At 43.8% G+C, this 16,850-nt stretch overlaps 1 protein-coding gene across 1 annotated transcript in view; it reads right to left on the reverse strand.

Annotated features, from left to right (window-relative positions):
• Nucleotides 1-16,850, reverse strand: part of COIL (coilin) — a 53,266-nt gene that overhangs the window by 2,516 nt on the left and 33,900 nt on the right. Inside the window, exons 5-6 of the mRNA XM_029600699.1 lie at nt 12,035-12,104; nt 586-674 (exon numbers count right to left, since the gene is read on the reverse strand). Of these exons, the coding sequence (XP_029456559.1) occupies nt 586-674; nt 12,035-12,104 (159 nt within the window). The remainder of the gene's footprint in view (nt 1-585; nt 675-12,034; nt 12,105-16,850) is intronic.

Raw genomic sequence — 16,850 nt, forward strand, 5'->3', positions numbered from 1 at the left:
TCAAACTGCACCATGATGCGCGAGTGTCAAATTTTCACAGACCAAGCTTTTGCCGAAGGGTGCACTGTACTGCATATAAAAAGCATTGTGTGTTCTAGGCTTTTTTTTTTTTTTTAAAGTAGCGACGGTCCCCCCTCCCTGAGGGCTGTGAAGTCTATCTCCACAGCATCCCTAACTGACCCAGGGAACAGAAGTCCCAACTTGGAGATCAAACTGGAACCTTTCACATAGCAGCTCAGATTTTCTAGGCCTTGTATCCCTTAATAGCTATTAAACCCAACATTTATTCATTTAGTCGTTTTGTAAACCATCGTTCCAATAGTAGATCACAACGGTTTACAAAGTCATTGTTCAAATTCTGGGTCGACATTCAAAAATTGGGTCAGCAACATTTGTTCTCCAGTCCTATTTCTGCACCACCCGCTAATCTGGTTCTGCTAAATTATAAGGCATAGCTGGTGCATGCAGACATGTACTGCAAATAGACAAAGCTTAAATTCCAGTTCGGATGTAACCAATGCAGTGTATCTGGTCCTGTGATCTATGCTAAAACAATAAAATAATTATAAAAACAAAACATGGTACCTTTGTGTCCTGAGGCACAGCAAACTCAATCACATCCGTCCCATCTTCAGATTGATACACCAGATCAAACTTCCCAGGCTCTTTTACCACTGAAATGATAGGCAAAAGTCCATTTAATAGATTAAAACAGACTCAATATGAGGATACTATCAAAACTCTTGTGTAAACATGAAACAACATGTTGTATGTGTAATATGTGCTGTAATGTATAATCAATGCACCATATAAAATGGCTTCACGGGAAAAAGGGCCCAAGTCCAGTGAAGAACACTAGACTAGCAAGGGCCTTACCTTACATCTAAATCATAGAAACACAGAACATGGCAGCAGATACACAACCCATCCACATCTGCTCAGCTTTATAGACCCTTCCTTACCCTCAAAGTAGACCATATAAGTAATGATATGTAAAGAACCTTTGGTCTCCTTACTTAAAAAAAGAAAAGTATATCATAGAACTGGGGAGGCAGAGAGAGATTAGTGCATAGAGGTTGAGGTTTTGACTTCCCCATGTGGGAGAAAGAGATGGTGTATAGTATATAACAGTACAGTATATAAAAAGTATTGGGCAAATTTTCAAATGGCCATGCACATAAAAATTGGGACTTATGCGCGTGGCTGGGCCCTGCGCACGCCATGCGCATTTCCAAAAGAGCCCGGCCACACACATAAGTCCTGATACGCACACAAGCGCCAGGCCCTGAAAAAGGGGCGGGGTGTGGTCTGGGAGGGGCAGGGCAGGGCGGAGGCTGGCCAGGACAGCGGCCATTAGCTGCTGTTCTAGGGGAAGCACGTGCTGGCTGGCAGCCGGTGCACTTAACTTGCTTCTGCTCTAGAGGAGCAGTAATTAATAAAATAAAAAATTTAGGAAAAAGTAGGTTAGGTTTAGGGGGGTGTGGAAGATGGGGTAAGTGTAGGTAGGGGGGTAGGAAAGTTCCCTCCCAGTCCACTCCTTAATTGAAATTCTACCCCTATATACTGACTATATAAACCCCTGCCACCATCTTAAGGCATGGATTTTCGTTGGATTTTTAGTTAGACCTCAATAGATTTCTGTTGTGGATTTTTGATTAACCTTTCAGAAGGCAGGATGTCCTTGCCTCCTGTTAATAATATTTGTCTTTAACATTTAAGAAGATTCTCCTGATTTCTCCTCCCTGGGTATCTTGTAGATCTGATCCAGTTTTTGCTGTTGTGCTTTTTGATCCACTTTTTGGAAACCTTTTCTAAGAGAGCCTTGATACCCTTTCACAGCGGATATGGGGGGGGGGGGGGGGGGGGGGGGGGGGGGGGAGTCCCTTTGCACAGTTAGACTAAGGCAGGGGTCAGGAACCTTTTTGGCTGAGAGAGCCATAAACGCCACATATTTTAAAATGTAATTCCATGAGAGCCATACAATATGTTTAAAACTAACTACAAGTAAATGTGTGCATTTTATGTAAGATCACACTTTTAAAGTACAATAAGTCTCTGAAAATATTACACCAGGCCTTAAGACACCAATACATCTCCTATTAGGAAAACGGACCAAGTCAGGCTGCTATAGAGTCCTACACAGAAACTACACGCCAGCAGAAAACCTCACCTGAATCACGTGCTGTCCCTCACCTAACATAGAATAAAGAGACCAAAACACATAACAAGAAGCATGCAGAAAAAAATGAATTGGAAACTGCAACAAGCCAGAGTCTCTGTATGCAGTGTAACAAAGGAAAAAAGAAACATCACCCATCCTTATAAAACAAATCAAGAAATATAAAATCATCAGCAGTAAAACTGTACTAACAAAAAGAACATATTTCGAAACAGCCAATGAGTGGAATATCCAATAATTAAAAACACATATAAAACATTTCCAGATACCAACAAAATATTTCAAAATAGCAGACACAAAGACCCAGTAATGAAAATAAGGATACAAAATTTTTTTTGCTCTGCATACCTGGGAACGTTTGATATCCAGGTGTCCTGAGATTGTTCTGAATTAGCAGGAGGTGGGGTGGTTTGCTTGGAACTTTCTCCTCTCTCAGTCACATACCAGCGCTCTCTCTCACACTGGCTCTCAATGACACACCTATACACACATGCTCTCAGTACTCACATATACACATGTTTTTTCTCTCTCACTTATATAGGCTCTTACTTTCACATTTACACACATGCTGTCTATCTTTTCACGCTTACACACACACACAGGCTTTCAATCACATAAATACATGCTGTCTTTTTCTCTCACACACAGACTCTCATTCACATGCTTACAAACATGTCCTCTCTTTCTCTCATTTACACACAGGCTCTCAATCACATACTCACATGCTCCCTCACCTAAATCAGCTCTCAATCACACACAGACACACATGCTCTCTCCCTTACTTATACACACAGGCTCTTAATCATACATACACATGATTTCTCTCACACACAAAGGATCTCAATCATACACACACACTTTCACACAAACAGGTTTTCAATCACAAACTTACACATACAGGTTCCCAATGGTAAACTTACATTCATGCTCTCTCTCTCTCTCTCACAGGCAGGCTCTCAATCACAGACATACTCTCTTTCACATGTACAGGCTCTCAATCATTCACAGACATGCAATCTCTCACTCTCACACACCCACTCACATAGGCCCCGGCCCGGAAGAGGAAGTGGAGAGTATCGGGTGCCTGCGCGGCAAGAAGAGGCCACGCTAGTGCGCTCGGCATCGGCCCGAAGAAAAGAAGACTGCAGCGCGGCTCGCAGGAAAATGAAGAAGTTCAGCCGCGGCCGATGGGACTCCGCCTCCGCGAGGGCTGAAAATGAAGAGGTTAGCGTTGGGAGGAGGCTGCTGCTGCCGCGAGTTCCCGGGGTGGAGGTGGGGGGGAGAGAGAGTGAATGAGCGAGCAATCGCTCATTCACTCTCTCTCTCTCTCCCCCACCCCGGGAACTCGCGGCAGCAGCAGCAGCCTCCTCCCAACGCTAACCTCTTCATTTTCAGCCCTCGCGGAGGCGGAGTCCCATCGGCCGCGGTTGAAGCTCTTCATTTTCCTCCGAGCCGCGCTGCAGTCTTCTTTTCTTCGGGCCGATGCCGAGCGCACTAGCGTGGCCTCTTCTTGCCGCACAGGCACCCGATACTCTCCACTTCCTCTTCCGGGCCGCGGGGGGGGGGGGGCGGGAAGAAGAGAACACGCCGGTGCCGCTGACTCCAGCTGTCCTGCCGCGTTCCGCCCGGGCTGACAGCATTTTAAGCCCGGGCGGAGGAGGACCGGGGAGCAGCTGGGTCAGCGGGAAAGTGTGGCGACTGTCTGCGAGCCAGATGCAGCCCTCAAAAGAGCCATATCTGGCTCGCGAGCCATGGGTTCCCGACCCCTGGACTAAGGGGTAGGGAAGAGCTGCTGCTCTCTTATCTCGCCTTCTGTGGATAGATCAGTCAGTGACCCAATGCAGAGGAGTTCCTCTTTCGAGTGGTTTGCTCCTCAGTATCTATCCTCTCATTTTGGGAAATAAGCAGGCTTTTAAACTATGGACAGAAACCTCCACTTCTCAGGCTTTTCCTATTTATCTGATTTTTATATTCTGCTTTTCAGCACTTCAAGGCAGATTACATTCAGGTACTTTAGATATTTCTGTCCCCAGAGGGCTCACAATCTATGTTTGTACCTGAGGCAATGAGAGCAGCAGTGGGATTTGAAAATTGGGTTCTTGGTACCAAGGGCACTCCATCCTAAAAGGAACAAAAAGATAAAACTCTGACAAAGGGAAAAGACAAAGAAGAGACAGAAAGGGTGGAAAAACATCCTTATACAAGTGGGCCTTTAATTGCTTCCTGTAAGTGCTAATATTATTAATAGCACACAAACTATCAGGTAAAGAATTCCACAGCTCTGGTCCCATTCCAAAGAAAGTTCTTGATTTAATCTTGCTACCTTTACTGTTGGAATTGCCAGTAAATTCTTATCACCCGAACGCAAATAGTGGGTAGGCACATACTGCTTTAACAATTCACTGAATTGCAGAGAGAGTAGAGTTGCTTACCTGTAACAGGTGTTCTCCAAGTACAGCAGGATGTTAGTCCTCAAACATGGATGACATCATCAGATGGAGCCCCGATGTAGAAAACATATGTCAAAGTTTCTAGAACTTTGACATACGTTTCTAGAACTTTGACTAGGTCACACTGGGCATGCTCAGTGTGACTTATACTGTGTGTCCACACAGGGTCCCTCTCTAGTCTTCTATCATAGAATTATAATTAAAATTTAAAAAAAATAGGAGAAACATAACTCCGCGGGGTGGCGGGCAGGTTTTACGAGGACTAACATCCTGTTGTACTTGGAGAACATTTGTTACAGGTAAGCAACTCTGCTTTCTCCGATGATAAGCAGGATGGTAGTCCTCACACATGGGTGAATCCCTAGCTACAGACTGCTCCCCAACACAAACAGGGGCCAACAGACATCCAACCAGGTGCCAACGGGCACAACAACACTGATGCTGTTGGTAACAGAGGGGGAGACAGCCTGAACCCAAACATCGAGACCTAGGCGGGAGAGTTGGGTTCTACAACTCAAGTTCCAAAGGACAGACTGACCAAACCTATTGTCGCGTCCGCCATCCATATCCAGATAAGAAATGAGATGTGAATGTATGGAGAGAATCCACGTTGCAGCCTGGCAGATCTCCTCCATGAGAACTGCACACAAGTGGGCCACCGACACTGCCATGGTTCTGACAGAATGAGCCTTGACATGACCCCCCAAGATGCAGCCCCACCTTAGCGTAACAGAAGGAGATGCATTCTGCTAGGCAATTGGATAGTGTCTGTTTGGCAATGGCAATGTGCAACCTATTCCTATCAAAAGAAATACAAAGTTGGGTGGACTGTCTATGGCAGTGGTTCTCAACCTTTCTAATGCCGTGACCCCGAAATACAGTTCCTCATGTTGCGGTGACCCCTCGCCCCGCAAGGGCGGGGTGAGGGTGGGGTGAGGGTGGGGCTTTGGTCATATGGGGGCGGGGTTATGGATGGGGTTGGATTTTAGTGCATACTTATTTATTATGACATTTATAAACAGAACCATCATTCCTCATAAAACAATAAAATTAAGAAACATAAAGCATCAGTTATAATAGTAAAACCATACTAATAAAAGAATATTTTAAAATTACTGATAAATAGAATTTCTATTAATTAAAATCATATACATTTTTATAATTTCCCAAACACCAATAATATTTCAAAACAGCACATATATCAAATAACACACAATAATTAAAACTAATAAGGATTTTAAAAAGCCCCTACTGTCCATACATGGGAGCTCTTGATTTCCAGTCACCCTGATATTGTCGAGGATTAGGAGGTTATCCTCTCTCTCTCACACATACACTCACATGTCCATTCTCTCTCACACATACACTGTCACATACTTACACATTCATGCTCTTATACCCACCATAACCTCTCACTCTCACAGACACTGATACACTCTCAGGGTGTAAGACACTCTCTCCCCCCCCCCCCCCCACACACTCTTACTCCCCTGGATTTTCTCATACACACTCATGCTCTCTTGCTGGCTCCCTCACAACCTCAGAGCCTCTCAGATAAAACTCTATGCAGCAGAAATAATGCTGAATGTTGAGAATTGTGTTATGCAGACTAATCTGGAAAATGCACTAATTTCTACATGAGTCATAATGAATCAGTCCTCAGCTGCAGGCATCAATTGATTACCCTGGCTCCCTTTATGTTTGCCAAATACAGTTCATGTGTAACAGCAATCCTAATTCTCCACCAGATCAAGCTGATTTCACATCCCACTTCATACTTTGTCACCTCCAGCTGAGTCAAACAATTAATCTAATTACTGCCACTGCTGCCACGTGGCTATTGGGGAGGCACTGATTGCTGCTATTGGCACTGAAGCCCATTCTGCTGCCTCCTCTGTGCAGGCCCAGTGGGTTTCCACTTCCTCCATGTTGATCTCGTACATTGTGAGATTTGCCATAGAGAAAGTGCTACTCTTGCACATTCCCAAAGATTACATGTGCCAATCAGTAAAAAGTAATTTATTTTTTTTTTACATCTGCTTCCCTTTCTAATTTTTTGCCATTTCCTTTTATATTGCCTTTTCTTCTATTTCTTTTCTCTCCACCTGTCTTCTTCCCTCAAACACACAGTCAGGTTCTCATTCTCACATGCATTTCTCTCTCACACACACATACACAGGCTCTCACTGGCACAGGCTGTCTGAGTCTCACACACAGGCTCTCTCACACCCCCACATGCTGCCTTGCTCAGGCACAGGCTCTCACTCTTACATGCTGTCTCTTTCACACACACAGAGGCTCTCACATGCTGTCTCTGCAAACACACACAGTCTCTCAACTCATCTCATACTCGCACACACCTCTCTCTCACCTCTGGGCCTCTTCTTTACGGGTTGCCACAGGATGGGCTCTGCAGTGGCCCTAGTCTTCCCGGCTCCGCTGCTCCTCTTCTGCACGCGGCTGAAGCACCTGTTCTACCCACGCGGCTGACGTGCCTCCTCCTTCCTCCCCGTGCGGCTCCGGCAACATTTGTCTTCCGGGGCAGGGCGGGCAGGAAGGAAGTAGGAGGAGCACCTGCAGTGGCTGATACACCTCCTTCCTGCCTGCGTGGCTCCAGCAACATACGTCACTGCGATGCGCTAGCTTTTTGGGCCATGTCTCTTCCCTTTTGGGGTTGGAGAAGGCAGGTCGCCAGCTTCGCCCCGCCAGGGCCGGTGCAAGGGTATTAGGCGCCCTAGGCGAAACGTCAGCTATGCCGCCCCCCCCCCCCCCCCCCCGCCTCCACACACAATTAACTTACATTGTGCATTAATGAAAATAACGAAGTCTGTATTTATAACAGAACACTTATTTGACATTTTTATGCCATGTAAACCATTGAGATGATTTGTCTTATCGACGGTATAGAAACTCTTTTATAAATAAATAAATAAAAATAAATAAAATAAACATAAACCAAAGCTATACTTGTTGCTCAAACAAAAAAAGCAGACACATCACATAATATTAAATAATTAAAATGGCAGTCAATCAAGAAAAATGAACTTAAAAAGCCATCTTTACTTACCCCCTCCAGCAGCTCTCTTACTCTTCTTCCATGCAGGCTGTAGTACACACCAGAAGCAGCAGTAGTGGCTAAGCTCTATACCAGGGGTCAGGAACCTTTTTGGCTGAGAGAGCCATAAACGCCACATATTTTAAAATGTAATTCCATGAGAGCCATACAATATGTTTAAAACTAAATACAAGTAAATGTGTGCATTTTATGTAAGATCACACTTTTAAAGTACAATAAGTCTCTGAAAATATTACACCAGGCCTTAAGACACCAATACATCTCCTATTAGGAAAACGGACCAAGTCAGGCTGCTATAGAGTCCTACACAGAAACAACACGCCAGCAGAAAACCTCACCTGAATCACGTGCTGTCCCTCACCTAACATAGAATAAAGAGACCAAAACGCATAACAAGAAGCATGCAGAAAAAACTGAATTGGAAACTGCAACAAGCCAGAGTCTCTGTATGCAGTGTAACAAAGGAAAAAAGAAACATCACCCATCCTTATAAAACAAATCAAGAAATATAAAATCATCAGCAGTAAAACTGTACTAACAAAAAGAACATATTTCGAAACAGCTGATGAGTGGAATATCCAATAATTAAAAACTCATATAAAACATTTCCAGATACCAACAAAATATTTCAAAATAGCAGACACAAAGACCCAGTAATGAAAAATAATAAGGATACAAAAATTTTTTTGCTCTGCATACCTGGGAACATTTGATATCCAGGTGTCCTGAGATTGTTCTGAATTAGCAGGACCGGCAAAAAACCCCAACGGCCCGGTACTGGTCCGCGGACCAGTGGTTGGGGACCTGCTTTAGGCGACCCCTGCGTTTTGGTCGTTCGACCCCCGCCGGGGTCGCGACCCACAGGTTGAGAACCGCTGACCTAGAGGTTCTTGATTATCTGACACCACATCTGATAGAAGAGTTGGATTCTGTCCCGCTTCAGAAAAGAATTTGTGGGATGGGATAAAGAACAGGCCTGGTTAGAAGAAGTAGTAGGTGGCACTGCTGAAAAACCCAGAATTGACTCTTATGGAAGCATAAGCATTGATAAGAGTAGAAGGTGTTCAGGGACCCATATTCCAATTCTTATCACAGTGACCAGGTACATCCGGTGACTTCTCATGAAAATTATCTTGAATGCCATGATGCCATGAGCCCCATCATACGCAGAGTTCCATTCGAAGCTAACACATGAAAAGAAGTTGAAAAGTTCGTAAACAGAACTGAGAAGGTGGCACATGCACATGTCCAGTTTCAAAAGCAATTGTGAGTAATAAAAACTGTCTCCTGTAAATTGTAGGAAAAACCTTCAGATTTTGAATACAGCCATTAAGATAGTAACCCACATGGAACTGGTACATATAGATATGGGCAGGAAATATGGAGCTTCGGAAGAATTCCTTGCCAAGAATGTCTAGGAGCCCAATTCAGGGCAGATTAACAATGACTAACTGATGCAGCAGCCGGACAACTGCAAATCCTGGAGAATTTGAACTCTGCATTTGAGATTCAGCTTTGTAGATTTAGGAATGCCAGAGATAGGCGTGTCCACATTCTCATCAGCAAACAGTTCAGCCAGTAACTGGAGGGACTTTGACACTAACAGGTGAATGATCAATAAGTCACACAGGTAAATGTAACACACTATTATAGCAATCGCCAAGACATTTTCCCACGTTAAGTGCATTCAATGTGGATAACACTATGGACAATTCAATAGCACATCTTGTGGCAATTCTTAAAAAAGCCACTTAATGCAGGTAAGTGTATGTACACATGTAGAACCCAGATCTAAGCATGCAAATTCCTTTCAAAATCAGGCCCTAAAACTTGTTCCCACGTGATGTTAGGCACATCTGGAACACGGGGATCTGCTGCTTGCCTTAGAGAAGAAAAATCCCGGTCAACCACCTCTAAACAGTTTTACTCCGCTTTGATTGTGTGAGAAGAGCAAGGTCCCCATATATCAAGGGTTCTAAGAACATGTTCACAATGGGTGATACTGGGACTCCAGACTAAGGAATAACTGTAGCAACTGTGACGGGGTCTATGTCCCAACCCAAAGATATAGGCTAAACGCCCTGGAACCAAAAGTCCTAGAAAAGGGGGGAAGGAAAACACAGCGACACCAAGCCAAGGAAGTACCCTGGTTCCTTCCCCCGGTAACTATAGAGACAGAAAAACCACAAGTGTCGGAAATAAAGGGTGGAACTACAGAAGCCAATCCTTAGCTACAGGAGGAGGGCCAAATCGAGGGTGGGACCCCCACGAGCCGATCTCTTAGTAAACTCCTCCTCCTTTAGTAAGTATAAAAAGGACTTCATAGCAGAGCAGTCTCAGTCTCCTGTCGGGGACTGAGGAAGAAGGACCTTGCTAGTGGTTGCTCTAAAAGACTTGGACTCTGGATGCTCCTGCTATCGTGGGAAGAAGGACGGCCATCGTGATTTCAAAGAAGGTGAGCTGTTGGATAAAGGACATTTTTCAGGAAAACTGCCAGCGGGAGGTTGTATCTTTTGGGACAAGCTGAATATCTCAGAGATACGGTGGGAGGTGACAGGCCCATTGGGCCAGGCTTTTGACTTTGTGAGAACGTGTGGAGATTTAGTTTTGGGGTTTCTTTTTTTTTTTTTTTCCCTTTTTGGATGTCTCCTAAGACTGAAAAGCAAAGTTAAAGATTTAAAGGTGAACTTGTTGAAGCCAGCCTTTGTTGGCTAAGCTGCTGGCTCAGCGGGGAAGGCATCTGCCTTCTAAGCAGGCTGGGGACTGTTCAAATCCCACCTGGAGACTTGTATAAAGAAATTGTATATAACTTCCAATTGAGTTTTCAAGTGCCTAGAAAACAAACTCCTTCAAGACGGGACCCTACAAAGATGGACTTGGGAGTATACAAACGAGAGGAAGCGTGACAGCAACGCTGAAAAGAATTGGGTTATTTTTTCTGTCTTGTTAAATACCCAAGCTGAGAAACCGTGTTTTTTTTTTTTTTAAACAAGGGTGCAAAAGTATCTAATTAAGAGCTCCCAGCTATCACCTTCGAATGAACAACGGCTGTGGTAAATGAAAAGTGTAGATAAGAAAAGCCTTTCAACAGTCGGCCTAGAGTGGCCTGCATACACCTTCTCCTTTTGTTTTGATGCTTCATTTATTTCTAGTGCATCGAGTGCCTCGATGCATTTTTTGCTTAGAATACCTCTGTGCTTCGATGCACCGAGTCACTCAAGCGCTGCATGCATCGGTGCACAGTGCATCGAGCGCAACCCTCGATGTGCTGTGTGTATTCAGTGGTGCGCTGAGCACATCCATTGGTGCATCGTGTGATGCCCACTTATATTTCCTTCAGCTGGGTTTTGGCTCACTATAGGGCAATTATGATCCTCGATCCCAAGGCTTTGCTTTAGGCTTATGAGGGAGGCAATAAGGAGCTCCTGCTCAACTCATTTCCTGGCAAGGCAGATGATGATGCACTATTGGAAGAAGAATCATCTGCCACTTCTGACTGACTGCTGTGGTTTCATGCCCTGGAGGGAAGAGAACATGGACAAGTTTACCGATCTCTCCAGAGCAAGCAAATAACACCATGAAGGACTTCATCAAACCATGGATGTCATTCTTTGGCCACTTTGAGGAGATGTTTTCTTTATTTCCTGTTTATTGTAGCACTGAAAAGTGCTGCGGTATGTGCTGCAGGGTAGCAAGGCAACTAAAATGAAGAAAACTGAAGAAAAGAAACAAAATATAAACGGAGAGACTGAGTACATGTCCAGTCTGTGCATGGACAAAAACAGACTGAGGAAGCTCTCAAGGCAACGGTCCCTCAGGAACCCCTGTACATGCTCGGTAGAGCTTGGCTTGGAGAGACAAGTTCGTTCAGCGCCGCTGGATGATGTCACCCACAGATCATGTCTAATTCAGCCCTGCTTATCGATGAAGAACTATAAAGCTGAGCAGAAGATGTGGATGTTTCAGATTGGATAGGCAGTATGGTCTACATCTGCCATCATGTTCTGTTTCTAAAATAAAATACCACCAGCAATCAAATATCATACACGACAAGTGCAAACAAATTCTCAGATGGTTCAAATTCTTAAATAAATCAGAAATTTTAATATGGCAACAATGTAATTTCTCAATTTGATTTAAGGATCCCCCGACACGGACCCCGTGTTTCGCCAAAGCTGGCTGCATCGGGAGCGACAACACAGTTAGAACATCTTTCGTTTTCAGTACAGAATGACAGGTTACAGGGAGTTTCTAAGATAAACCATCTTGGTGTTCTGTAATTTATTATAATAGCAGACAGCCATATTGCATTTCTGAATGTCATCTAACCTGGTGAAGAAGAGAGGATTTCAACATCTATCTGATGAGTTACTGGGCTATAGCTGAGGATTTTTCCCTCCTGCAAAAGCAAATTAAGAGAACAGAAGTAAATGATTCAAGCAGAACTTTGAAGTTTCTAAATGCTTCTATACATAAATGATTGGCCCAAATTAGATCAACCCTCTCCCATAAGAACATATGAAGTGCGAAGCTGGATCAGACTAAGGTCCATAGAGCCCAGACTGGTTGCTGTCTCTAACAAGTACCTGGCAGGTTCCAAATATTTATCTATTTCACTCCCAGGAATAAGAGATGGCTTTCCCAAATCCACCTGGCTAAGGTGAAATTACTACTTACCTGATCATTTCTTTTCCTCGAATACAGTCAGACCAGTCTGGACAAGTGGGTTATGCATGCTAACCAGCAGATGTAGGTAGAGAACAGGCTCGCTGATATATACTCTGTGCTGACACCAGTCTCTCAATATTCCTGTAACAAGCCAACTGAGGACAAAGTTAATAAAACCATAATAGTGTTATAATTACATTTATCATGATTATTATGATGATTATCTTTAAACTAGTGCACTTTCAGAAAAAACTAAGGAAAAAGCAACGAATGAAGTGTATCAAACAGTAAAATCAAAAGAAAGTGTGCGAAATAAAGTTATTCACATAATATAATTACATACTTCAGATTACTTCAAAGAAATTTAATAATGACAAGTGTACAAAAGTGCAATATGCAACATGTGGTACAGTCCCCCAACATGGCCGTGTAGCATAACCACTCACCTGCAGCAAAGTACAGAAAGCCATAATACTTTCCAACCCTGCTTATTTATTGTGAAAAAATTTTCTACAAGGCCCAGAGTGAACAAAGACACTCTGGGCCTTGTAGACACTCTGGGCCAGATTGCAGGAGGATAGGAAGAATCCCAGACTGATCTGACTATATTGGAGGAAAGGAAGTTATCAGGTAGATAGTAATTTCACCTTCCTCTTCATCCAGTCAGACAAGTCCATACAAGTGGGATATATCCAAACTGCTCCCAGTAGGGTTGGATGCTACTCACAGCCACTGCAAAACTGTCAAGGTGACAAATGATCTCTCTGCAACCCTGACAGCCAGACTGCAACATCCAGAAAGGGATGCAATAGAGAACAAGATGCTGCTCTACAGATCTCCAAGAAGAGACCAATTGCAACTTTGTCCACGAAGAAGCCTGAGCCCTCGTGGAATGACCCCAAATGTAGTTTGGTTATGTAGCCCCAGAATCCACACATCTCTGTAAACACCTCTTTAAACCAGTGTGTGTCCCATTTCTCCTTACTCCAATATACAGAACAAAAATTAGATCTCCTGAAAAAAGCTAGAGATCCTGAGATTTTGTAAAGGATGTCCCCTTACATCCAAGGATCAAAACAGCAAGCATTCTTCTGAAGTGTCAACCTGCCAAGAAAGAGCAGGAATTTGACTGGTTAAAACAGATTCTGAAATGCTTTCAATAGAAAGGAAGGAATCATATGAATTTCAACCCATCCTTAAAAACCATAAGAAAGCATGTATCAGTAAGAAGAGCATCTTCGGAGTAAGCAGAAATAGCCTTAAAAAGGAGCAAACAGTGATCCCGCCAAGACAGACACGGCGGAACCGGAATCTGCAGCTGAAGTCTAATATGCTTAGCACCTTTCAAAACTCGAGACACATCCAGATGAGAAGGCAGTAGCCTGACTGGAATATTCTCTCTATAGCAATGGAAGGCTGAACCCTGCACCAGGAACGCCTTCAGAGCCAATCCCTTAGAAAGGCCTTCTCGCAAATATCCAGAATCAAGGGACTGATGCGTTTCCAAGAGCACTGTGATGCCCAGAACACCAAGCCTCAAAATATTCAGTACGCACAGAGGCCAAAGAAATGGAAATTATTCTAGTCTTCAGGAGCGTAGCCACCAAGGCCTGAGACTTCACTAAATGTACCCTTTAGAGGGCCAAACCCTAAGACAAATCAACATCATCAGACCCTGGCATAGTAACACCTTATGAGGCAGAAACCCAGAAGACTGCTGCACAGTTTCCACAAAAACAAGTGTGAGAGCGCACCAAAAATTGGTTTTGGAAAGAAAATGATAGTCTGTCCCAAACCCAGCAACAACTGGCCCACTCGCTGAGAAGCAGAAAGCTATCCTGAAAGGACTTTGCTCTAATCAGCCGATCGTCCAAAGAAGGGTACAGCCAATACCATCATCACTTTCAAGAAGGTTCTCAGTTCTGTCACTAGCTCAAAGGGTCGCACTTGAAAGTGAAACTGGTGACCTAACATTACAAATCTGAGGAAATGCCAGTGATGCTTCCAGATTGGAAAATGAAAGTAAACACCCATTAGGTCCAGAGCAGTCAGTCACTCCCCTTTGTGAACCACCCTGATCTTAAGGTTTCCATCCTGACATGGGGTACCTTCAAGAAGTCAGGGATCACATCGGGTCCAGAGTGGGACAAAAGGATCCCACCCCCTTTAGGAGCACCATGGATATAAAATAAATGGGTTGCATCCTCACTCTTCCTGGTCTCCCTGAAATGGGAAGCATAGCCTTCAATTCAAGGAGCCACTGCAGAATAGCTCCCACAGGTGAACAACATGAGAAACCATGGATCATAATAGGTTAAAACTCAATATTACAAAATCTGAAACAGTTACTTTCTGGAATCAAATCCCCTTCATGTGAGATTCCCAAATTTCCTAGGACACTGCATTCCAACAGCATGAAAGGCTAGAAATCCAGGTATCATGCTTGACCCTTTCTCTGCAATACTATGTATCTTCAATTATAAAATCATCCTTTTCAAAATGATATTTGTTAAAAAGACTAAAACCTCTTCTTGAAACTCATTATTTCTGCTTGGTTCTGCAAGCACTGATAATGAACAATCTGGATTACTGTAACTTTATACCTTGGTTTACCAGCATGCACAATTTGCCCTTTATAAGTGATTGGAACACAACAGCACATATCCTCACAGGCGTACATTTAACGGACCACATAACTCAAATAATGTTCTCCCTGGATTGGCCCGTTGCCTGTGGAATCCAGTACAAGGTGATAGCTCTTATATTTAATCTACTGTGCGACTCCTCCATCTGGCTGAATACTTCTCTTCGTCTATACACAAACCAGCAAGACAACTATGTTTCTCCAATAAGAACTTACTGGAGATCCCCATTCCAAAAATAGCAAGACGACATCACTATAAATTGTGCATTTTCTGTCGCTGGTTTAAGACTTTAGAACTCTAACCCTGAGCCATTGCTGGAAACCTCTGATTTAAAAAACTTTAAAAGGGCCATGAAAACATTCCTTTTTAATCAGGCATTTAATGGGTTTTACTGAATTATCCAGAGCAGTGTACATCTAATTTTTGTTGAACATTTGTTCTTTTCTATGTTTTTACTATGAACCGCTTTGGGCTATTTTGTAGAGCGCAGTATACAAATTTTTTAAAATAGAGATGGCGGAATTAGAACGGGCAAACTGTAGAATATATTCATTTATTAACTCCTGGACCCTCTGGTTCACCATAATTTGGGTCCATCTCTGAAAGAACAGAGACAACAGCCACCTATCTCTGTAACCTGAGACAGAACCTCCAAGCACTCATTGTGTTGCTCTGGAGGAGCCAAAGCCTCCTTTACTCCCTTATCTCCTTTCATAGATGGAAAGGAAAATGACTCTGCAGCAGAACCTTAGTTCAATCCTCCAGAAGCTACTGGACTTCAGAGTTGCTCCATGCCTTTGCCAACCTCTCCAGCACGTCACCTAACAAGAGCTTCCCCTGAAAGGACTGCCTAGCTAAATCAATCAGAGACAGAGATTGATGATCAGAGGTGCCTCCAGAGAAACCACTGAACCATATTCATGGATGCTACCCCTCTGGTCGAAGAGTATGCCAGAACGTATCTGACCCCAGCTAGACACACAACCTCTGGTTCTAATGGTGGGAAATACTACCCTACGTCTTCCTGGGCATTCTGCATCAGACGTACTTCAGATTCACATAGTCACAAGCTACGACTGGAAAACCATGCACAAGGTCCTAAGGCCTGTCTTTTTTTTAAAGACATTAAGTGCCACCAAGATATCTACCCTAGGAAAACAAAATTCCTCGTTCTCCTGTGGATCCAAGCAGGTCCTTCACAAACTTAATGGAGTCTACCAGAAACAAAGGAAGTTCTGTCACCACATACTAGCAAACCTAGACAAGTACGCAATGGCTTAAAATTAAAGATGCTAAGCCTTTCCCACATAGGAGGCCATGGTAGCAATAGCTACTCCTTTCTGGGAACATCCCTTCCCACGTCTGGGAATCTGCTGAAACAGCCAGAGAAAATTTGTCAGGGATGCGGCTAACTCAGAACTAGGGACTGCACGTTATGGGGTATTGTTCTGTGCAGACAGGCACTTCAGGAACTGCTACTATTGACCTTTCATCTATTGGAATGGCCATGACAAAGACATCTATGATACAGAAGATTCTTCCTTGCTTTCCTCCGCAACACTGAAATAACACAGGGACCGGGAGAGCAGCGAGGCCAGCTCTCCTCTACGAAAGACAAATCCACTCGTCCTCAGGAGGGCAGTCCCCTTCCTTTGAGCCTGTGTGCCAGTCTGTTAAGACCCTCAATAGAATCCCCTGAAAATAACTGTGCTGCTGTGATTAGCCTTTGCCACCCTGGGCACCATCTGAATGCAATGATATTGGGAAATTGCAGGGCATTCCTAAACCTGTACCCCACCCCTTATAAAATACTTGTAGATCTTTGGCAAAAA

The sequence above is a fragment of the Rhinatrema bivittatum genome, chromosome 4 (genome assembly GCF_901001135.1).
Source record: "Rhinatrema bivittatum chromosome 4, aRhiBiv1.1, whole genome shotgun sequence".
In the NCBI taxonomy this organism is placed as follows: domain Eukaryota; kingdom Metazoa; phylum Chordata; class Amphibia; order Gymnophiona; family Rhinatrematidae; genus Rhinatrema; species Rhinatrema bivittatum.